Genomic DNA, 25,729 nt, shown 5'->3' on the forward strand with positions numbered 1-25,729 from the left:
TTCTGGAGATTTGAAGGGAAAATCAGTCAAGAATTAATAAAATCAGGCATTTGGGCAAAAGAGGTCCCATGCTCTTCATAACTGACTTTTGACAGAAAAGGTCTAGATGACCTCTGAGCTTCCCAGCAAGCTTGAGTCCAAATCTCCGAACAGCTCATTTGTTCTGTTGTCTCACCGACATAGCCAGCTGGCTGCTGGGCTGGGGATCATTCAGGTTTAGGAACCTCCTGGATCCTCCTTTCATACTACCAAGGTGCCCCTTAGAAAATTACTTCTCTGTGGCACAAAATTCCATGCCAGAAGATGAGTAATTTATTTCCTTGATGTGTGCAATGTCTCAGCCAACACAATGTCATTTCGAATGTTTGGGTATAAAGGTGGTTCATTGCCTTGGAGCCAATTCACTATGTGTGTTGTATGTGTGATTATGACGCAGCTTAACTCTCAGGAGGCTTCTAGCCATGGGTTGGAAAATTTGATTTAATATTCTTACTTTATCAAAAGTATTAAAATAATAAATATATTTTCCTTAATGATTTTTGCTGAATAAGGGAAAGAGATTAAATTTACATTTATTCATTAAACATATATTTACTAACAGGTTTTTTGTTTTTGTTTTTAGTGGAGGCAAATATTCACTTCCTAGAAACTTTCCCTAATAATGTACCTTTTTATTTCCACATATGGTACATCACAAATATTACACTATCAGACTCAAACTGATATTGGGAAAGTCACTGACTCCCATGAGACTGTTACTCACTCTGTAAAATGGAGAATATACCCCCTACCTTCCAGTACTGTACGAATTACATCAGGTGACAGATATTACAGGAAAGTGCTTTGTAAACAACAATGCACTGAACAAATATGTTATTTCTGTTGCTCTGATATCTTAATGTTATCAAATTAATTAACAGCAAACATTATATCTGAGCAGGCTGATAATGCCCTTCTGTGTTGGCCATCAGAGTTTCCACTGATAGAACCACATGTTGCATTGTATTATGTTGTCACATACGTGTACAGAATATGGGCTGATGACACCTGAGACTATTAATCAATGTTGTTTCTCATGCCTGGAAAAGGAAAGTTGAAGACTGAGCTCTTAGTATGGGGCTAGACCAGCCGTGGGCAAACTACGGCCCGCAGGCCGGATCTGGCCCGTTTGAAATGAATAAAACTAAAAAAAAAAAAAAAAAGACCGTATCCTTTCATGTAATGATGTTTACTTTGAATTTATATTAGTTCACACAAACACTCCATCCATGCTTTTGTTCCGGCCCTCCGGTCCAGTTTAAGAACCCATTGTGGCCCTCGAGTCAAAAAGTTTGCCCACCCCTGGGCTAGACTTTAGATCCAGATAAACTTGTTAGGAGAGGTAAACTTCCCTATACATTGAAGAAGCCTGATCTAATTGAAAGTGTAACATACTTTTGTACAGTTAACGGAAATATACAGTCGGAGATATGTTCACCCCTTGTATAAAGAGCAGCTATGTGCACGTGCTGCACCTTAGAGCAATAATTCAATCCTACAAGCGCACTGACATTGCCAAAGGACAGAGATGCCATCAGGATTCTGGCCAACAGCTCCTCAGCAACCAGGGAGTTGCCTTTTATTTCTTTAGGATGAGTTATGTATTTGTTGAAATAAAGGCTAAGGTTCTCAGGCATGTGAATTATGATATACTTTTATCAAACATCTGTTCTCTTTTGAATAGCAATTTGTATGCCATACGATTTTTCTCAAGTTGTATTCTTTAGAAAAATATTAAAATTTCTGATAGTTTTATCCTGGGAAAGCAGAAAGGATAGCAAAAGCAAATAGGTATGGAATTCCACCATGTTTAGAGAAGATATATTTATCTTTTCATCATAGAGAAAAAACGCAATGAAACAATTAATATATAACAAGTGAACTAGGCAAAATAAAAAGAACAAAACTATACACTGTGGAAGATTAGAAAATAATAAATTTGGTTCTAGCCTTGATTCAATTCATGATTTCATTTGCTTAATCAAGTAGGTAAATTTTTAGTTATAGCCACACAGATTATAATAATTTTCTGATATCCATTTCACATGATTTTGCCATTAAATGTACAGTTATAAGTATATATAAAAATTAAAAATATATAAAATAATAAAAATAGAAAACATGAAAAGCAAAAATAAAACATATAAAAGAAAAATAAAGCATTTATAAAACTGTCATAGGCTATACTGATTTATGTGAGTACCCATATAATTATACATGTACATATGTATTTGTATACAAACACATACATACATCAAAAATATATACATTTCTAAAAATTTTAGCATATTTAACCAAATAAAATATAAACATTTATTTTTAATAATTTAAATGCTTTAATCAAATATTTGAAGACATATACAAAAGTTAGAAGAACTCTGCTAGCAAAAGTCACTCCTGTGATATACATGCCATGACATCACTGTAGACTCAGCTCAAACACCTGTCCCTCCTGCAGGTGCCATGTCTATAGTACTACAGCCATTCATTATCAATTGATAACTTGGGGCATTCATGATGAAAATCCTGCTGATTTTCAGATGCTCAACTATGAGCTAAGCTTGAGGAAATTAAAGTATGTTTGGCATAGTTTTATTTTTCAGAATATTGTATTACATTCTCAGTCTTTGGCCATTGCCAATTTTCATAATGATAGGCTTCAATGAGCTATAAGATTCCATTAATAAAAAAGACTTTTTACCCAAATCATTAGAAACATAAGAGTTTACTCTAATGAACTAACCAATGATGAGTGTTTTGTAGTAGCATACTTCCTAAATTTCTCTTGACTCTTTCTCACATCTCTATAGCTCCCCCATTCCCACCACAATCTAAAATACTGTACCACGTTATTTTACCTGGATCATTGCAATAGCTTCCTATCTACTCTCCCTACAGACGCTACTGGGCTACTCTAATCCATTCTTTACATTATATCCAGATTCCTTTGCAAGATGTACATCTGATCATGTCATTTCACAGGCCTAAAGTTTCAAAGACTTCGCGTTGCTGTCATAAAGATCAAAACACAGGGCCTTCTGGTCTAGACCCAGACTCCCTTTTGTGCCACACTGCACTCTCTCCTGCTCTTTCTCAGTTCTCAGGTTATATGAGCTTTCTATTAATTCCTTGAGCAGGTATTATAATTACCAACTGCAACAGATCCTTGAATAATGTCATTTCATTATAATGTTGATGAGATGCCATAGGAACTTAACTTTAGTTTATATCAATTAGCTTATGGTAAAATTGGTTTCCTTATACTTCGTTTTGCTTAAAGTCATAGAACCTATTAATCACATTAAGTGAGGACATTATTATACAATTTTTGTTTTTTGCACATGAAGTACCCTCTACCTAAAATATTCTCTTCCCCACTTCCACTCCCAACTTTCACCTAGTTAATTCCTATTGATCCTTCAGAGTTCAGCTTAGAATTCATGTCTTCTGTCAATTGCTCTTAACACCACCAGGTACTTTTATATGGTGACACAATTGGTTAATGTCAATCTCTCTTACTAGCATATAAGCTCCATGAGGCAAAGGGATCACATAAAGTGTTTCTTGTTGTTGCTTTTATTTTCTGGAATAAAGAATATCAGAAAGAAAAGAAATAGACATAATGTAGTCCTAGTACTACCTGAGCTCATGTTTCACTCTCTGAATTGTTCTTTAAATTGCCTAAATTCCATGTTTCTTTTAATAAAGCATATACTTTTAACAACAAACCTCTATTGAAAGATTCAGAAAATGACTCAAATCAAAACCATTAAGTGCCTTCCCATGGTGTCTTGAGTAGTGTTTGTACAGGCTTGGCCAGTAAGCAATTAATTGTTGGTAGGCTTGTGCTATGTATCCTTGCCTTTTAATTTTCATTTCCTTTTTAGGAGGTGTTTTAATGTCATTAGATGTGCAAAATCTGTTCTGAATTTATATAATTTAAATTTAATCTTAAAAGTCAGTGATTTATGAAGGATATAACTTAATGATGGTTAATAATATTTTTCCCTCCTGACAGAAGACCTATGCTGGGAAAAATAAAACATCCCATTTCTCATGAATGGAAACAGAGCTGAACAGACAACTATGGCTCTTGGAGGTTATAGAAACTGCCAGGAAATTCTACAAGCAAAAACTAGGTTGGGCTGGCAGATTAATGTGCTTTTCATGTACAATCCTGAAATATAAAACCATCGAATCTCTAATGTTAATGGACATTTTTGTCAATATTTATCTAGGCACATTTATGTTGTATATTACAGAACAGATTAAATACAGGAAAAATCACTTTACAAAGCTAGATCCCAGTGAAGATGTGTGCATAGGCTACCTCTTCAGTTTCCACCTTTTAGAGGTGCACTTGAGTCTTATTATCCTATTTACTGAAGATAATGAGCCCACATATTTCCTCCTTTATGGGAGAGTGACCCTGAATAAAATTAGTTGAACCAATTAATGTGGATTTATGCCAGAGGAGCCTCAAGTTGGATTTAGGCCATACCCAAAGACCCTCCCTTTCTTTATCCAGCAATCCATTTATTCTTTTAATAAACAAGTGTTCAGCACCAACTATGGGACTTTTTTTTTTCCTCAGGAGCTCATGAGCTAATGGGAAACCTAAGAGGAAAAGCAAAGCAGATCTGTACAGTACAAAGCAGTAAACACTCTCTTGCAGGAAAATACAAACTTCTGTAGGGAGTACACACCTGTAGGGAGCACCTGCCTAGGCATCTCATTTGGTAAGCAGCACAAACTTGATTCCCACCACTTTCCACCCCTGCACAGATTTGTCTAGCTTGCTTTCGTCAGCTCTTCTTCCTCCACACACCTAACATTGTCACCTCATTCTTTTTGGCGTTGGGACCTCATGGTACTTCAGAACATTAGGAAGTTTTTAAAAATAGAGTATATCCAATGTCTTGAGGAATGACATTTAATTAAAAAATATATTCCCTTAAAGTTAAATCCATCATATGTACACTAGCGTTTTTATTATGGAATCAGGCGTATGACAGGGAGCTCCTTGAAGGAAGCCTTGACTTTTTGTACAAAGCAGGCCATTGGCAACTGTTTGTTAAAGCAGAACTAATTGTCATATATCATGAAAAAATGAGCATTTCTTAACTGAAGTACTGGTATTTATTTTGAAAAACAAGCATCCAAGGAATCAAGGTGAACTGCTCTGTCCCTGCAGAGTCTAAAAATTCTACAGGTCAAGAATAGCACACCACATGGGAAGAGGTTCATGAGGAGCAGCACCAGCACTCAGCAAAACTGTAAGGGGCGAAAGTGATCTGTGCACTCCTTTAAACCTGGCACCTCCCTGCCCATTTTCAGTCATGCGACAACATGTGTTTATTGAGCACCTACTATCTGCCAGGTACTGTCCTGGGTCCTTGGGCTACATCTCTGAAAACAAACAAACAAACAAACTGACATTCTACTTCAATTTTCCATTCAATACATTTTTCATGAATACCTACCCTATGCCCAAAACTATGCACTTGGAATAGCAGAAACTTAGTGTGGCGTCTGTCCAACAATGAAGCTGTTTGCAAATATGACAAAATTAGAAAGTGGAAATTGTTCAGGTACCATTTATCTTACCTTGTAATGAATTGAAGATGGAGAAGAGGTATGTGAAAGGGATATATAAGGGTCCCCAAGCAAAGAAGGCAAAACTCCATGTCATGCCCAGCAGAAATGTCAGGCTGACCACACTGCGCAGGTTCCGTAAGACCTCTTCCCGCAGGGTCCGGTTGCTCCTTTTGCCGTTCCTTCCGCAGATCTGCACCATTACCACGATGAACATGGCGACATTCAGTAAAAACATGATTCCAAAATACCCAGCACAGGTCACGTAAAATACTACTGGATCCTGAATCCAACAGCTTAAAGGAGAAGAAACAAGAAAGAAAAAGGAATTGATTACCATGCCTGTTAACCTAAGACTTCCCCTGGCTTGGTTCTGGCTTCTGTGGGTTTCACAGCTAGGCCTTTCTCACACACCTTTGGAGAGTCACTTCATTTCTTGGACCTCCATTTCCTTCTTGATGTGTTCATTGTTTTCTTTGTTTGTTTTGGGTAGCTATCACTTTAATGTCTAGTTATTTAAGTCAAGAGTTGAGAAGAAAACCAGGTGGCTACTTGAATTCTGACTTGGTGTGAGGACACTCTTGGTTGGTTTACCCAACACCATGTCTAACCCCTTTTCTCATATGTGTCTTCACTCCAGAGAATGGGAAGTTTAAGTGCTCATATTTTCAATCTCTTTTGTATTTAAGGGTTGGTCCTATGGACCTTGTTCTACAAAATGATATGGAAGCAAAATCTAGAGAGCTATCTTGATAAACTCAACTGGCCAGGCCCTTATTCATTCTTTCTGCTTCAAACCTGAGAGCAAGCTATGGAGCAGCAGCAATCACCTTATACCCATGAAAGAAAGGCCAACAGAGCTGCAGAGGTTCTGACTCTGACATTTTACCCATAAATTAATGCCAGTTTATTGCTTATTTCTATGGATGTCTTTTTTTTTTGTCATGCAAGAAGAGTAAATTCCTACTTAAGACACACGTAATTGTGGATCCCATACTGCAAAAGAATTCCTATTAATATAGTTGGTCTAGCTGAGGCAAGACCTTATTGTAAAACTGTGACATTCTTATAGTGACATTTCTCATGTACAATTAAAAAACTTACATTAGTTACAATATCCTTATGAAATGAGGAAAGATATACTTGATATTAAAAATTATGTATAGATGTGAAAACAGATAAAGGCAATTTAGAAACTGTACTATGTATAAATGTTCTATGAGTAAATTTAACATGTACTATAATTTTCAGATGTCCCAGGTACTAATAATAATACTATGAAAGATCTTAGGTACCTCAAAAATTGGATATATTATTTAAGGCATTTAAATTTATCTTAAAATTCTAGTACAAATAGTCACCATTCCGGGTTATGTCTTCCACAGTGGAACATGACTTTCACAAAGGCAAAAGCTACCTTGAACATCTCTGAATTCCAGAATCCAACATGATTCCTGGCACATCATAAATGCTCAGTAAATGAAGTTGTTGATGGAATAGCAATTTATTAAATGTACTTTAAAGTTCTGTAAGAGGTGACTAACATACTTTTAAGATTACCTTATTTAGAACTTATGTACTGACTTTTACTTTCAACATACCTTTTTAAAAAATGTTTTTATTGATTTTTTTAGAGAGAAGGAAAGGAGAGAGATGGAAACATCAATGAGGGAGAAACATCTATCGGCTGCCTCCTGCATGCCCCCTACTGGGGATCCAGCCCACAACTCTGACCAGGAATGGAACCAGGGACCTCTTGGTTCATGGGTCAAGGCTGAATCACAGAGCCACACTAGCAGGGCACTTTTAATATATCTTATTATAAAGATTCCCCAAAATGATACTGCTTACCCCTGAAGCTAATATTTCTTTATATATGGCAGTTCCCTTAGAATCCTGAAATTCCTGACCTAAAACTTTTATTTTATTCTTGTTATTGTGGGGGGTCTTTTGGGTGCTACTATGGAAATATAAACTAAGGAAAGACCACAAGAAAATGGGACAGGACTGGATATTAATTGGATATAAAAGTGTTTACCATTCATGAAATGTGTATAGTAATGTGGCAGCAGAGTCAGGAGTAAGCTCCTTTATTTACAGTTATTCATTCAATCGCATGAGTACCTACTATGTGCTGCATAAAATACAGGGTGCCCCCCCCCCACCAAAATGTATACACACTTTAACAGTTAATAGCTGTTAAATGAAAATAAAATGTATTTCAATAAACACTGCCTTTATAATTATTCAAAGTGTGTGTATACATTTTTTCTGGAAAATCCTGTATGAGAGAAGTAACTACTGAAAGTGAGCAATAGAACCACCTTAGCCTCAATGATATCACAGCCCGAGGAAAATTTTCCAAATTATCCAAGAGCCCACTGATGTGTCCATTCTCTCCATTTCCATGGAACACTCATATTAGCATTGACTCATTAGCATTATTGTCTGACCCCATTATTTAACTCACTTTAAGACGTACGTGGGTTTAAGGAGGTGGGAGTATTAGGAAATCTCAAATAGAAAGGGTCTTCTGAGCCTAAAAGACAGTATCTTAGACTTCTGCATTCCCCCAGGGGCTCTAAGAGTTCAGAGCGTTCAACTGAGTACATCATGGTGTAGTAAAGATCCTGGTAAAGGCATGCCGATGCACTCAACCTTCAAAGATAAGAGGCTCACTGTTGGCATGGAAACTTACACTAAACTTTAGGAAACAAAGGACATACACTCATTGCAGATAAATGTCCGACAAGTTTTTATTACTTACAATTCATCACCTTGTTCTTTTCCATAACTTTTTTCCCCATAAACTTCACTTTGGCTTCTGCTTGCTAGAACAACTGACACAATGAAGGCAGGTAAACCTGTTATAAAGAGATCACGCCGTGAGCAACTTTTCTAAAGCATCTGGAACTGCTTTTAAAGAATGATAATGGCCAGAAAAAAAGAAAACACTTCATATCACAGAATCAAATTTCTTAGAGCTGGCAGCTTGGCTAAAATTACAAATAAATTCTCTTTGGTGTGGAACATCCAACTCAATTGTCAACGATCAAAACCTACACTTAAATGACAGATATGTAAATATCTGTTTGTTTTCTGGTACCCACTGGAGAGCTAGAAGCTGATTTATATTGAATCTAGGACCAGCAAATGTGGTTTCATTAATGATGCCTGTTAGACCACCTGTTAGTTCAGGCAGCACAGGAATTATAGCTCATTTTTCCCTTTTCTATATATAAAAAAGTCTTGAGAAAAAATGGGGGAGAAATACTGAGACCATAAAGTCTTTATAATCTTCCTTTTTCTCTCAAGAGAGTCAACAAGTAAAGCAATTCCATGTATATTTCATTGAGAAAAATTACACTGTCCCAATTCCCTTAAAGATGCCTCCTAAAATTGTGAACATCTTGGAAATGGCTCATAGTTCTACATTGCAATCTGAAAAAGAGATTTGTGAGAAAGCCCTAAAATGCCTGGTTTGATATAAAACCCAGATAAAGAAAGGAGCCCATTTAGAAGATCCCAAAGAGACTAACACAATCATCCATGTCTGGCTGAGGAATCACTAGATATTCAAGGAAAGAATTCTGTCAGTATTCTGGTTGCGCACACACAAAACCAACATTCTCTCTCTGGTTTCTAAGACATGGGCATGTGTCTAGGGATGAGTGTAGCTAGGAGTCTGAGCCGGCCTTTATATTTTGAAACATAATGGAAATGCACCACTGTCTGCCAGCTGCCTCTTCAGACTTGGGTGGGCTGGCTCAGGGCACAGGAAATAAGTTTGTGGTGACTCAGGGGCCAGAGGTTTTGCCTTTACTCCTGCATTTAGTGAGTTCTGTTGAACAGTTTTTACAAATATTATACTTCCTTAAGGTATCGCATCCACATCCTTTGCTAATTTGAAGTTTCTTTGAGCGATGCTATTCTTTCAAGACAGCATTTTCCTATGAGAATGTGGCAATTCCCAGGAAACTGAAAACAAAGCCAGACGTTTTGAGGACGCTCACCCCAGCCAATGATGCAGAATTTCAGGATGTATCGGCGAATGTAAGTGTTAAATACTTTCACCAGAGCAATGTACATGTGGATTGCTTCCAGCCCCATCCAGGTGAAGGTTGCGAGCAGGAAGAAGTGCAGCAGCGCAGCGATGGCGGTGCAGAGACCCCCCACGTGAAAGGAGGTGATCCAGCCGTCCAGGAGGAAGCTGAGGTTCAGCAGCAGCAGCGCTGTGCTCAGGTTCATCAAGATCTTGGAGGGATAATCTCTTCGCAATTTTCTAAAACGGAAGAAAGGAAGATATGGAGAACGAATAGTGTCAATAAAATTTTTAAGTATAGGCAGTAAATTCATATCTCACACAGCAATGCAATGGGTTAGCTTGCACCATCTCCAGGATCTGGTTCCACGAGGGAAGGGCTAATGATATTTGCAAGCATTTGGAAACTTAGAAAGATTTTGTAAATATTAATTTTATTTCAAAATGGTCTCTAATTGTTTAAATAATTGCCAACTGATTTCAACAGCTTGGTATTTTTTTAATCTACAAAAAATATAGTCATAAAAATGGTATTTTTGTTAAAAATAATTTCCTTAAATTTTTTTAAGTTTCTTGATTTTTAATGAGGTGAAGATTATTTTTTTTAAAAAAATTTGTTTTAGGTCTAATGTTATAATATTTGTGAAGCAAATGTTTTCATCTTGTACCATGCAAAAAACAATGAATGCAATGTTTATTTACTTATATGTTAATCATCTCTAACAGGTTTAAATGCATTTTATCAACAGACATACACTAATTATAAATTAAGACTCTACAGTTGGACAATTCATGCTGTATGACATATCTTAGAAGAAACCTGAACATTAAAACTGAACTAGCCCACACAGATTTGAAAAGTGCATGAAAGTTTTTAAAAGCTGAGGCAATTTCTTATTCACATTTTAGAATAGTTAGCACTGGGTTTGGCCGATAGAAAACACTTACTCAAAAGCAACATATGTCAGGAGAGTTGCTGCTGAAAAAATAGCAGATATTCCACATCCAATATAGGTGATGAAGGTGAGAATTCTAGTGTTTCTTGCATCTATCTGTGAGGCAGTTCCTTGAAGGTCCTATACAAAACATGGAAAGCATCTGTGAGAATCTTTCTTTTCTAAGGATGCTTTTGTTTTATTAAGAAGTCCCTTGCTAGGACTTAGAATCTCAGCTCAACCTTAAGAGTAAAAAACAGTGTAAATCAGTATTGAAATTTCCATTTATTATACTCTTGTGGATCACTCCATGAAACAAAATATAGCAGTATTGAGGGAGTTACAGATGGTTTTTATCTATTACCTTGTTACCCAAGCTCTTTTCACAGTAGTATATCTTGAAGAGCAAAACCACTGGGTTCCCCAATAGAAACTGGAGAGGAGATCCTTGCTTTGCACAATAGTTATCAAGCCCATTCCTTTTTTAAAAAAAATATATTTTTATTGATTTTTTACAGAGAGAAAGGGAGAGAGATAGAGAGTTAGAAACATCGATGAGAGAGAAACATCGATCAGCTGCCTCCTGCACACTCCCCACTGGGGATGTGCCCGCAACCCAGGTACATGCCCCTGACCGGAACCGAACCTGGGACCCTTCAGTCCGCAGGCCGACGCTTTATCCACTGAGCCAAACTGGTCTCGGCATCAAGCCCATTCGTAACATTTGCAGGGTTGGGGGCACAAGTTCAAATGGAAGCCCTTGTGGCCCTCATGGCCAAGCCCTTGGGTGAGTTCTTTGCCCAGTAGGGAGGAACTCAGCCAGCGGACAACCAGAGGATGGTGCTGCACTGTGGTTGTCAGGCTCTGAGAGTGGTGCTGAGGCTCCTAACTGTGTTATCCCAAAGCTTGGTAGGTATGGGGTGGGGTGGTCTTTATCTTTTTTTCATAAATGAGAATCCATTAATACTTTTGGGGTCATAATTTTTATCTTTATAGACCTGAAAAGTAATACATAATTATAAGCTCATAATAAGATTTAAACAATTTTGAAGAAACTACTGATTATTCAAAGTAATGGGAAGCCAAACTTTGTTAAAGGTACCATGTAAAATGTTAGGGGGTGCATGTCGAGTAGAAAGAAGTAAACGCTTTCTAGCATATTAATAAGAAATATTCACTTCACTGTGTTGAGGCAGACTTGCAAAGTCTGGGCTTGGTAGAAAAACTGTTCTTTTCTTCCTTAATTGGGGAATTGGGATAGGGATAAATCTTGAGACCAACCACTCAATCCCGGTTGGAGGAGAAAGAAACCTCCATTATGCAGATGTTCTAAAACAGAGCTTTCTTGAAGAAGGGACATCCTCCAAAAAGAATATCTGATTTAAACTTTTAGGTGTTAAATTATGAAAAAATATTTGTGTTATAAGTTTTTCATTCTATTTTCTATTACTTTTCACCAAAAGGTCAATAAAGCCTGCCAGTCACACTAAGGCCTCCAGTAAGGGGTGTTTGTTGTATGTACATGTGTGTGAAATGAAGACACAGACTTAGTTCCAGGTTTGGCTGATGTAGTAAGTAGCAGGGACAGCACCTCTGTGACACCAAGAAAGGCACAAAGTGACAGAATTCAGCAGGTATATGGGCTCAGGGTTGGGGGGGGGGGCGGTTCTTCATCCTCTAGGAATCCCTCAAAACACTGCAGGCAGGGGGACCCTGTGTCACATGGATGGTATTCGAGTCAGTGCCACTTGGCTCACAGATAGGTGACTTCAACCAATATTTCAGTGACTCCAAGTTTTCGTTAGGTCAGTGAAATGGTCTTGAGGAATCTCCAAGTGACTTGCCTTTACTGCTTGAAAAACATATGCTATTACTGCTTGAAAAAACTAGGCCAAACAGTTGACCTGCAAACCACAATTAAAGCCACAATTTAAAGTGTGAAGTAAAATAATGCTATTTACTGATGATGCCAATTTACACCCCATCCTCATACTGTTTTGTATTTTTAGAGAATGAAAAGTACCACAAACATTTATTCCTCTGAACTACCCAACAATTCCTCTGATTGTTAAAAATATAAAAATCAGTCTTACTACAAAGAAATATAGCAGAACCATTAAATTCTTCATACATTGTGTATTAGAAGATATAATTATGGGGTCGGAGGTACATTTTTTTAAACTTCTCATATGGCAAATGCGTCACGGAGCAATGTAGACTGGGGATTTCTTGTACGAGTGAGTAAATAGTTTGTAAATCAAGAAAGACTCTGAAGAAAGTCTTGGTGGTCTGGAAAGCTGAAAGGATGTGGGCACATTGCCAGAAAGGATAAATTCTGGAAAATTTTTCTCCCAGCAGTTTCTAAACTCACAAAACCAGCCAAGGTGGAAAGCGGAAGTATAGCACTAAAAATATGCATAGAGCCATCTGCATATAAAGCTAATTATTTAATCAGTCTATAATAGAAAAAGTCATACCTAATCACAAACTCATAATAAATTTAAACAATTTTGAAGAAACTACTGATTATTCAAAGTAATGCGACGCTAAACTTTGTTACATATAAATCGTTTCTGAACAGCAAATTGTGCTACTGTCATCTATTATCTAATATTAGACTTACAACACAATCATGCTCAAACACACACACACACCCGCATACAAATATAGCTGAAGTAGTTAAATCAATTAAGCTAAAGCTTATATACCTGAATGAGTAATAGCACATTTTGTGTATAATGAGTAATAATGCATAGTTGTTTTCTGAAAGAATGTTCTCATTTTTGAAGAAAAGAGAAAATGGAAGAAAACAGTATTATTTTAAAATCACTTAGTGAAAACACACTACAGTTTAATTGTTCATTTTCATGCTTTGGTGGTAAAGGAAAAAAATATATTTTAAGAAAGTTAAGAAGTTATTTTCTGTGATGGTCACCCTTTTAAATGACTTGTTCTTATCCTTCAGAGTTTTTATGTACTGGGTTGTCAGGAAAATTACAATTCGCAGGATTACCATAGGCCAATAGACATTTACATCGGCCGAGTGGATACATGAGCCAAATACTACATCACTGGGTCCTCACAGCTTCCTCCCAGTCCCAAAGGAAGTGGGCGTAAGACTTAAGGGAGGGGAAAAATGTAATCTGATGTCTGTGATTCCAGTGCATACAGCTTTATTGCCTCAGCACACATTTCCCCCATCTTCCATTAAAAAACATATGTGCTCTGATCCCTTTATGGAAACTACACAGAAACAATGGCTCTGCTGGGATCTGCAGGGCACACTACAAGAAAAGTATCCGCTGCCCTAGCTGGTTTGGCTCAGTGGATAGAGCATTGGTCTGTGGATTGAAGGGTCCTGGGTTAGATTCCAGCCAAGGGCACATGCCTGGGTTGCGGGCTCGGTCCCCAGTGGGGGATGTGCAGGAGGCAGCCAATCAATGATTCTCTCTCATCATTGATGTTTCTCTCTCTCTTTCTCCCTCTCCCTTCCTCTCTGAAATCAATAAAACACACACACACACACACATATAAGTGTCCGCAAAAACTCAAGTATATCAGATATAAGTAAAGGTACAAGTCTGTGGATGAATTCAAAAGTTTCATGGTGATATTCTTGTTTCTAGAATTATTTATCAACACTGTTAATGCTATGAGGAAAAAAGTAGGTTCCTTTTCTGCAATTACTTTTCTATTTAAAAAATATTTTTATTGATTTCAGAGAGAAAGGGATAGGGATAGAGAAATATTAATATCAATGATGAGAGAGAATTGTTGATTGGCTGCCCCCCACACTGGGGATCGAGCCCCACAACCTGGGAATGTGCCCTGACCAGGAATCAAAACCTGACCTCCTGGTTCATAGGTCGATGCTCAATCACTGAGCCATGCCAGCCGGGCACTTTTGTATATTTTTAATATATGATCTCTGTTACTTAGATTCTTCATTAAGAATCAAGATTCATGGTACAGATGAAAATTATCAGGAAATAATTCCCCAAACACATAAGCTCAAAAGGCTGACACACAAAAAAGTATGCCTTCCAAAATTATATTATTTCAAAATGAGTTTCAAAATCCTCCCCTACCATCAGAACTCCAAAGTGTGTGAGGTGGTTACACAAGCAGACCGTCTCGCTGGCGTCTGAATCTGTGTGAGCAACACATCCCGATGTGTTCCAAAATCCAGACCCTTCTGCAGGGGGAAGTCAGCAAACAATAAAAACAATGGCAGGTCAGTTCCTCCTCTATAATGGATGGTATCTTCTTTAGAGAAAATGCCTCCATGTCTCCTGCCTACAGTTTATCTGTAACATGCATACTATTTAAAGCTGAATATTTTTTTAAAAAAATTATTTTTTAAAGTATTACAAATAGTAGTACATATGTCTCCTTTTCCCCCCCATTGATCTTCCCCCAGCCTCCCCTACTCCCCCGGCACATGCCTCATCCCCCCACCCCTGCCCCCAGTGTCTTGCGTACACTGGTTATGCTTATATGCATGCATACAAGTCCTTCAGTTGATCTCTTACCCCCCACAACCTCCAACCCTCCCCAGCCTTCAGATTCCTGGAATCACAGAGTGGTAGTGCTGGGTGGGCGGCTAGAGATGATCTCGCCAGTGGTTTTCAAGTCTGTACCACTGAAGTGCTTCAGGGGTTCTGCCAAACTTTGATTCAAGTTTAATTTCTAGTATATTATAAGACAGACTTTCCTAAAAGGGAATATTCCTTTTCAAACATGTTATATACGGATGAAATCTCTAGAAATCAACTTTTTTTCCCCCTCGGGTCAGTCAGTCTATGTTTTCGTGAAGACATGAGACCAGGAAGGCCTTTCTTGGAACATGCTAGCATGGACATGGAGGTGGTGCATAGTGGCAACTTCCGGTAAGTGCCTTTAATACATCTGTCCTGACTTTTATACTATGCTGTGGAATATGAGTAACTCATGCATGTGAAGAATGTTTTAAGAATGGAAGATAGTATCATTTTAAATTATGTATCTAGTAAATCAGGAACTTTTCAAAACTGTGCAACTAAAAATTAAACAAAAAACAAAAACAAAAACAAAAAAAACCCTTCCAGCCGAAACCGGTTTGACTCAGTGGATAGAGTGTTGGCCTGCGGACTGAAAGGTCCCGGGTTCGATTCCGGTCAAGGGCATGTACCTGGGTTGCGGGCACATCCCCAGTGGGAGATGTGTAGGAGGCAGCTGATCAATGTTTCTCTCTCATCGATGTTTCTAACTATCTCTCTTCCTTCCTCTCTGTGGGAAATCAATAAAATATATTTTTTAAAAAACAAAAAAACCTTCCAGCTGTGATAGAGTATCGAGGAAAGAGGTCTGGACATCTACAGGCCACATCTCTGCAAGAAGCAGGATAATCCCAATGGGGACCCCAAGGGAAGGTGACCCTTAGGGGGTAGAAGTGGGAGGTTTCATCTCTGGTCCTTCCCTTCAAAGAGATCTCCACACGTTACACCTCATGATCGAACTCTGATTTTTTGCCTTTGTCTCCTGATTGTCAAACGTCATTCAGGAGGCAGCTCACTTGCTCCCAGTGGTACACAGCTATTATAACCATCCCTATCTGTCAGCCCTGCAGTGGGCTTTCTCCCATACTCTGAGGGCCACAAGCTGGATTTCCAGTGATATGCCTTATGCACATCACAAAACCTCCTCAGAAGTGTCCTAGAAGCGTGAGACCAAGTGTACATCGATGTTCACCTACAATGGCAATACAAATGTTACTCTATTTTATAAATAACTGAAATAAAGAGGTTTGAATTTTAAAGAGCCATGCCTTTCTACTTCCTCTTGCAATGAATAAAAAGTTTTAGAAATTAGAATTTAGTTCCCAAGCTGCCCAAACTAAAATTTTCACCTCAGTTGCTATCACACTTATATTGAGACTCACTCTGGTTTGGGGTGGAATGAAAGGATACGGGGGTGTCTAACAAGTTTAAAAGTCAGTTGTTATTAAGATAGCCAATATATCTGAAAACTTACCGTTTTTGTTCAGATCCCAGAAGGCACAGATGGGATTAGGCACTGCCTATATTAACATAAGAATAAAAATATGAAGTTGTGTTTAAAATAAATGGAAAAATCCTATGGTGTGGAAATGGGAAGAGTAAAATGCTAAGATTTGCACAAAGAAATGGGTCAGCATTAGTCGTACTAACAGCACCTACGAATGACAGGCGATCCAGGGGTAACCTCCTCTCACACAGACTTCAGGTAGAAATCAACTATAACCGCATGAGGAATTGTGTTACTCATTTACCTAAAGTTCACTATATATGCTCCATCATAAAATGCTGTGCATTTAGCAAAACTCTTTACACTGTAATTTTACTTCCTCTTTAAACTTCTCCTTTATGTCTAGTATAACCCCAAAGAATTGAAATTAGGGACTCAAATAGGTATTTGCACACCTATGTTCACAGCAATATTATTCACAATAGCCACAGGTAGAAGAAATCAAAAGTGTCCATGGATGGAGAAATGCATAAACAAAATGAGGGAGATATGTATGTATGTATGTATGTATGTATGTATGTATATCTCCAATGGACTATTATTCAGACTTAAAGAGGGAGGAAATTCTGACACATGCTATAATATGGGTGAATCTTGAAAATATTATGTTAGGTGAAATAAGCCAGTAATAAAAGGACACACACTGTATGATTCCACTTACATGAGAAATCTAGAGCAGTTACATTCAGAGACAGAGAGAAGAATGGTGGTTACCTGGGGCTGGGGAGGGGCAAGGGGAGTTATTCTATGGGTGCAGTTTCAGTGAGAATATGAAATAGTTTTGAAAATGCACGTGGTGATGGTTTCAGAACAATGTGAATATACTCAAAGTCACCAAACTGTGTCCTTAAAAATAGTAAAATTTGTTTTGTATATTTTACCACAATAAAAAATAAATTGTTACGGATAAAGGAGCTGGGAGCTGAAACAAAGGAGGCCAGAAGGTAAAACAAGGAGGTTGAGGGTTTCGTGACAAAGCAGAACTAGTGAGTAGATGACTTAACTTCCAAGCCTCAGCCCTTATCAGCCAGCTCACTTCCGCCCGCCTTCCTGCCTGCCTAATAAATGCTGGAATCGTGACTGGGACCCTCCATAAAAAGGGGACTAACCCGTGCCTGGACCACCTGTGACAATATAAACCCCCATGTAATTTTTTCGTATAAACAGATGATTGCCAGGGTAATAGAGCAATTAAGAAAGCATTTGCCAAGATTTTAGGCAACGGTTAACCTCTCAAAACTTAAGTCAACCCTGTTACCCCGCTGTGCCCTCTGTAGCAATGATCTTGACCTTAAAAAACAACCAAATGCCAGGTGGGCCGGGGGGGGAGGGGGGAAGGTGGAGGGACTAAGAAGTACAAATTGGTAGTTACAGAATAGTCAAGGGGACGTAAAGTACAGTACAGGAAACACAGTCAAGAATACTGTAATAACTATGTATGGTGCCGGGGGGGTGGTTCCTAAATTTTTCAGGGTTATCTAATCACTGGGTTGTACACCTGAAACTAACATAATATTGCACATCAACTGTGATTGAAAAATATATTAAAATTTAAAAAACAAAACTTTTAATGGCAGGAGAGTACAACTGCATCTACATCTAATTTATCTCAAGTGATATACATCATTTCTTAGCAACAGGTGCCCTTTTCTCACTCCCATTCTCCTTCCGATTATTGAGTCCTAGATAAGACAGATTTCCCCTGATTGCCACCATTTCCTGTGATATTAGAGCTCTACGTGTTTATCCATTCCCCCCTTTCAGGAAAATTGTTCCCTTCCAAAAAAGTGTCAGTTACTTGTTTTCATGTAAAAGAAACATCCCCATCTTTCCCTGAAATAGTCTGCTTCGACTCCATCACTATTTGCAGTGTTTTCTTACCTGGTTTTGTGTGTGTTTGATTTTAATTTGAACTGGATCCTTCAGGTTCTGGACGGTAATGTTTCCAATACTGCATGCCATCACATAACTCACTAAGGTGCCTTTCTTGGTCTCTACATCCTTGTAAAGAAAAAAAAAATGTGTATTAGTCAAAAGTACACACTTTCATTCCGCTGTTCCAAAATAAGCAAGCTGTCAGCACTTTTTACACTTAAGATCTTGAATTATAGAACATCCTGTTTATAAGTTCGAATCGCTGCCTTTCCTGAAAGGGCTTTGCTATTTCCCTTATTATAATAAATACATTTGAGAGAACATTCTGAGCCAGCGCAGCAGGCGACGGCCATAAAACTTCATCTTGATGGCTGTGACAGACGCCAGCCAGTTACCATCTGAAACAATGCACCACCATAAATAATATAAACTCATAAAAAGCTGTGAAACAATTAGGTCACTTCCCTAACCTAGAAAACAGATGAAGTCGTTTTCCTTTGGAGAAGCATGAAGAAAAGATATTGTGGAAAATAAAAACCAATTCATCTTTCACACCCGGGCTGAAAGCTGGACGGGTTTACTGATGTGCCCTACATGTAATGGGGTAAAGCTCCATTCAGACCGTCCCCCTTCTCTGACTCCATACTTGCTGCGGCTCCCACTTCAGAGACAAGGTTGCCAGGAACCCAATTAGTGAATCTGAGCAAAACGATTGGGACCACAGACTCTCCAGCGAGATACCTCAACTTCCTTCTTCCCCTTGTGTTTCTTGTCAAACTTCCTGAAATTCCCTATTGCAGTTTATAAACGCGGTTGTTTTGGAATAATTATAGGATTTCCTCTATGCCAAATGAATCTCAGCATCTAGAATATAACTTTTTATTACTTTTGTGTGGTCACTCTCAATAGGTCGGCTATTGTTTGGGGATACTCGGCCTTTCCTTTAAAAAAAACAAACCTCAAATTTTGTTCACTATGTGAAAAGAGAAGCATAGAACACTTAAATTTGCTTTACTCTGCTATGCATTCCCTTTAAAACACACACATATATTTCCTAACAAAAACATTGACAGGGAAATGCCAAAGGAGAAGGAATAGATGGTATGGAGAAGGTAAGTCTCAAAATGAAATAATGACAGATTTTTACAACTCTAACAGTTGTCCTAAATCTTTCCTGCTGGGCTCAACCTGCCCTCTAAATCGACAACCCCCTGGCCGAACCACCATTCACATTTTGTGATACCTACTGCATTTTATGTTTTGTTTTAAAGGTGACATTACTGTAAGCCTCAAATAATTTTCACAAATGCAGGTGTTGTTTTTTTTTGTATTCATAGCTATTAAATCCTTCCGAGTAATGACGGGTAATTACATTTTAATCTACTCAAAAATTTTATAAAGCTTGCTCCTAACACATTTACTGATAAATTTTTAAAGTTTGGTGATGAATTACTGTACATTATTCCATGTTATTCCTTTTACTTACTGGTGGTCTACTTTGCCGTTGCTCCACACATGACATGCAGGGCAGACCTGTTAGAAACCAGTCAAGTCTCCTTGAGACTGGCCACTTTCTCTTACATAGGTCTCTCTGTTTGATAGACACTGGTATCTTCAATATAATAGATAAGTTTTTTTTTAAGGGCTGAGTAAAATTGCCCTAGATGGGGTTGTGCTTTCAAAGGCAATCAGAGGGCACCAGTGTTTGCTGGCAGTGGACTTCCTAGTATCTAGAAATGATGCCAATAAAAATGATAATATGTGCTTAGCACAATGCCACCCCAATCTGGGAATGTGTGAAGGCCAAAGTTCATTGGAAATACTAATGGGAAAACTGATTAAAGCCAAGAATGCTGCTCCTTATGTAAACAGTGCTTCCTGTTGAATTAAAACAAAACAAAACAAAACCTTTCCTTTGGCACATGATTTCTTTAACTCTGAAGATCTAAACTGTTGGAGAGTTTTTAAATAAAATATTTAACAAAAGGAATGGTAAAGAGTAACTTCTCCATAAATTCCATTTATACTTGCATCATGCAAGTCTTAATCTAATATCTGATTTATTAAAAATATTTAAATGAACACATCTATTCATAAGCATGCAATTATCTGTAATCAAATAAAAAACTTAACATGTTTCATTTTTCAAAATATAGTAGGTTAATTTTTCTACATCATGATACAGTTCCATGGAAGCTAAACTTTTATTTCCCTTTAGAGCAAAGGAACTCAATTTGCAACGGAAAAATAACAGTTTAATGAATACTTACCTGAAAAAGTCCAGTTTTATTGAAGAAAGTAAACTGTGCTCTTTTAACTAATACAGAATTTTCTTGACTTAAGTTCTCAAGTAAGTTTAGAGGCAAAATTACAGAAGCCAATGGATCCATATGTCTGCTCTCAAAATCCATCTGTCACACACAGGGATAAATTGGTAGAGTAATCACCATGAAATCACAATGATAACTTACTGCAAGTATCACCTTGGCTAGGACCAGGGCTGCCCTTGCCCTCCACCTGTCACTGCCCTCCTGGTGAATCCCCTATGGACAAAGGCATGCATCTCACTGGTTTTCCCATATGTAGCAAAACAGGAAATGCATGGATTTTAACTAAGGCAACTGAGAAATTTAAAAATCAGTTAACATTTCCAAATATAAGAGTTAGATTTACATTAATATATATTTTTAAAATATATTTTATAGATTTAAGAGAGAGAGGAAAGGAGGGAAAGGGGGAGAGGGAGGGGGAGACAGAAACATAGATCAGTTGCCTCATGCACGTGCCCTGACCAGTATCAAATTCACAACCCAAGGATGTGCCCTAATGGGAATCTAACTGTGTACTTTTTGGTGCACAGGATGAGGTACAACCTACTGAGGCACTGCAGCCAGGGTGACAATAAATTTTGAGCTTTCTCAAAACATGCAGTGAAAAACAACTACCAAAAAAGAAAATGAGTTGATTTGTTTGATTGTTAAGAATGAGTATCACCGCATAGAGAAGCAGTTGAAATTTTATCAACACTTGGATGCCATTTTTCCTGAGCCCACAGATCAGGCCAAAGAGTGTTTGCGAGCAAATAGACTTGGAATGAGACTGAGGCTGACCGAGTTTTCCCTCTTAAAATGTCAAATAGGGTTACCCTGAAGAGCCCTGAGTCTAAAGCAGAATAAATTCTGCCTCACATCCAGATTTGTAAATATTTTATCTTGGCTTTTCTCCACAGTTAAGAAGTATGCCATGCCACCGTGTGTCTTCCCATGTTAAGGGCACTGTTTCAATTCTTGCATTTGCCCACGTGTCTAACACTGTCTAGCACACAGTCGACACTTAAACATTATTTGCCCAAGTGTCACTTGAGCAGGTCAGATAGGTTTCATTATTCTGGCCCTAGCTTTCCTGTCCAACCTCACTATCACCTGCCTTCCCAACCTTCCACATCATTGGTTCTCAAAGCACGATCCTCAGACCAACGGTATCAGCCATACCTGGGGACGCATTAAAACGCAAGTTTTTGAGATCCACCTTGGGACAATTAAATTAGAATCCCTGGGAATGGGATCCCACCCTCTGTTTTGACAAGTTCTTCAGGTTTCTAATTATAAGCCTCACCTGGGAACGCCACTGGCAGAGAATACACCATGCTTCTTCCCACTTTTGGGCCCTTAATAAAGTTCTTTCTTCTTGATGAACTTATTCCCAATCCCCATTCCCAAAAGGGTGGACCCCACTAGTGCTTTCATACTTAGTTCTGCTATCACCTGAAGGTAAACTGCCTGCCTCTATCATCCAGGGTCTGAAAGTATATTCCCGCTATGTGGCCACATACCGTAGTTGGCATTCCAACTTGCCTGCCATCCCTCAAACCAGCGTCTCCTTGAAGAGCAACTTGTAGGTGATCATAAAGTTTTAATCTATCTAATTAGTTAAAGAAACTACTAGCTCATACCTGAAAATATGACTCATTATTTTTTGGAAGACTGATGCTAAAATTTAAAACTTCACTAGTCTCTGGAGATAGGGATGATATTCCAAGAGCCAAATTCCGAGTTGTAATATTCACATGTGGTGTGCTGTTTAGGTCTATCTTGAAAGCCAATTCATCAATTGTTTTTAAAGCTCTAAAGAAATGACAAATAATACCACCATTAAGCGACATGTTTTAGGTACCTGCACACATGATTTGTTGCCAGACAAGATACAAGCCAAAAAATAATTGTGTATTTATGTCTGATCTCACAAAATTACCCAAACCACAATAATAACACTTAATACACAGAATCATAGTGATAAACACATCCTCAAGAGAAAAATACAGGCTTTAAGGAAAAATCAACAATTAAATCATACTAAACAAAGTCTGATTTGTACCTATTTTAGTCTTTCTTTCCTCATTTAAAGAATATGTGTCCTATTCACAACTGAGTAAGAATCAAAGAAAATAATGTGTAAAAGTATTTTTTGAACTACAAAAAACTGTAAAAAATAGTTTGTAATTATTATGTAGCTAAGGTAAGTTATCTACATAATTCATTTTAACAAATATATAATTTTGATCAAAGAAATTTCATTGAAAGGAAGGAAATAGGTAAAATTAAGTATCTTAATAGCAATATCTTAAGTAAAATAATTAGAAAAAAAATAAATTATATAAAAATAGGTGCATTTTCTCCCTTAGACTTTTTCATTTCAGAAGTACAATAATATGTCTGTGGTAATTCTGTACCACAGTTCATAAGAGAGTGACTCACACTAACCAAGTTATACCTTAAAGTTGTGAGTTGAGTGTTTCTTAAGTGTCTCCATTACAAGCAAAAAAAAAGAGGGGGGGGTGCTATAAATGAATATTTGTGGTAATTTATTAATCTATTGAAGTAAACCCAGTTAACATTTTTCAGATGCAAATGACATACTGATTATGCTTTTCTGGGATTATTTAATATCTTGCCAGATGATAATCCTAATATTTTTGTAAATTATATAACTAAAAAAAAAATAAGAAACTTCGAAGTTCACTTTGTGAATGATCTTGGGAAATATCAATGGATCTTCTAGAGATTTAAATGATGAGATCTGGGCAAAAAGCTTTCAGATATGTGAGAAATTATATAACAACACATGCACCCAAAAAAATTTACTCTCCAGAAAAAAACTTACTCAGAAGATGACTCAATCAAGTCACTGTCTGAACTGGTTAAGATATTAGAAAATATATTCATTATAGTTGAGCCAAGAGTTATATCAATATTTTCTTCTTTATTCACAAGTTTTTTGACCTGTTCTACAATGTTGGTAATATTGGCCGAGTTTAAGGTCTGTCCATCACCAGTTAAATTTAAAATCTGATTGGCAACTTCATTTGCTTCCCCTAAAAAAGACAGAAAAAACAACATATCAAGTTTTACCTATTTTTTAAAATCATTTCCAGGTTTAAAAAAAAGTATGATATTTAACTTCATAGTTTAAGCAGCATATCAAGTTTTATGTGTATACCCCTTCTAACATTCTTCACAGAGCAATAATATTTCTTCACACACAAACTAACTTCTTTCTTTAGTAATACACAAATTGTGCCCTTAAGCACATATTGGCGAGACCAATATTCACATATAGTTCTAATAGAAATGGACCCAGAATAAATGATTATTTGCTATTTATAATAATACAAAACTATAAAACATTGATATGAATATCAATGTGTATATTATTTTTGTTTTCTCTAAAAATGTTGAACAGTTTTTAGAATGACTACAACAGGAAATCAAAATGAGAAAAAAAGTATTTTTTACCTAAAGTAAGTGAAATTTATCATTTGTTAGCTTTTAATATTACAATAGTATCACATGGCAGAAAAGCATGTCTGAAGAGGATGAAAACCATGAAATATGAGGTCATTTCCATTTGTCTTTGAGAACCGAAGAAAATCATTCACTTACTTGAACAATTGGAAATATCAGGATCCCCCCAGTAGATTAAAGATGTGTTGGAAAGGTCACGATAACTATGAACCAAAAAAAAAAGTATTTCAAATATTTGGCATAAATGACATAACTGACAAAATTAGGTAATGAAAAGTTTTAGAATTTGCCTTGATATCTATGTGTTTCATTTGAAAATAAAAGTATAATATACTGAAATTAAACTCCTCAAATTAAATTCTTATTGGGGAAAAAAATCAAGTGCATGACTCATGGAAACAGAACACTAGCAAGAGCCTGTAGGCTAATCTAGGTACATCAGGTTACTAAGGCTAAAGCCATATTTGCTAATATGGGTCAAGTACTGCTTTAAGAACTTTCCAGGTAAAATCTGACATTGATTTCACATAACTCTGTAAAGCAGTCCACATTTTACAGATGAGAACACAGACTAAAATAAGTCAAGGGATTTCCAAGGTCTCAACCGGGCAGAGGCAGAGCCATAATTCACACTCAGGCCAATGTCTGCAGACCCCTTGTCCTCCTACCATGTGTGAAAGACAGTAGTAGGAGCAGTTTCTGTTTCCGAAACCCCCCACCAACAAAACCCTAACCTGGAGTGCGGTTGAGGGTGAAGAACTGGATTTGATTTGTAGTTGACCTGTGGCTTCTGTTAAACATTCAGGGAACATCTCTACCCTGACAGCCCCCATTAGCAAACTGCCCTGACCCAGATCCTATCTTCATTCCCTCTTTGGCTGCCTCTTCCCTCTCCAACAATAGCTATCCCAGGTCATTAAAAAAGTCTTGGAATTTCACATGCATGGCCAAAGGCTGTCAGCTAGCTTGGTTCATCCATATATAAGGTGCTTTGCTCTAGAGATACCCTCTGGTTTCCAAATGCCTCCATCTTTCTTTGGAGAAGGCTAAATTCAAACGTTGCCTGGAGTAAAAACGCTTTTATCGGTAACCTGCCTCATCCTTACCTCTCATGGAGGTTATCATTTTGGCACACATAGAGATTCTTGCCCTTATTTCTAAACAATAAACAATGCCTGGGAACTTTGGTGCAACATGTGGAACCCTGGGAAGGTATGATTATGTGAACTTTGCTGGCAAAAGTCAATGAAGGTATTACCAGGTCCGTGAAGCATAAAAGCCTGGCTTCCCTGGACAACGGTGCCTGTATTCAGAAGGCAGGATGACTGGCCAGTAAAAGCCTTTGGGTTTCTCCTCCGCAGGACATGTGCCTATGTGAAAATAAGAACCAACATGAG

General features: G+C 37.6%; 1 protein-coding gene across 1 annotated transcript in view; it reads right to left on the bottom strand.

Moving 5' to 3' along the window:
• Window positions 1-25,729, bottom strand: part of ADGRG6 (adhesion G protein-coupled receptor G6) — a gene marked incomplete at its 5' end in the record, with an annotated part of 124,668 nt that overhangs the window by 10,444 nt on the left and 88,495 nt on the right. Inside the window, 12 exons of the mRNA XM_081094812.1 lie at window positions 5,647-5,930; window positions 8,402-8,498; window positions 9,648-9,916; window positions 10,625-10,752; window positions 14,700-14,806; window positions 16,624-16,669; window positions 18,538-18,657; window positions 20,802-20,942; window positions 22,484-22,655; window positions 23,692-23,902; window positions 24,471-24,535; window positions 25,591-25,702. Of these exons, the coding sequence (XP_080950938.1) occupies window positions 5,647-5,930; window positions 8,402-8,498; window positions 9,648-9,916; window positions 10,625-10,752; window positions 14,700-14,806; window positions 16,624-16,669; window positions 18,538-18,657; window positions 20,802-20,942; window positions 22,484-22,655; window positions 23,692-23,902; window positions 24,471-24,535; window positions 25,591-25,702 (1,752 nt within the window). The remainder of the gene's footprint in view (window positions 1-5,646; window positions 5,931-8,401; window positions 8,499-9,647; window positions 9,917-10,624; window positions 10,753-14,699; window positions 14,807-16,623; window positions 16,670-18,537; window positions 18,658-20,801; window positions 20,943-22,483; window positions 22,656-23,691; window positions 23,903-24,470; window positions 24,536-25,590; window positions 25,703-25,729) is intronic.

Source organism: Myotis nattereri, assembly GCF_964212035.1.
Source record: "Myotis nattereri genome assembly, chromosome: 6".
Taxonomy (NCBI): domain Eukaryota; kingdom Metazoa; phylum Chordata; class Mammalia; order Chiroptera; family Vespertilionidae; genus Myotis; species Myotis nattereri.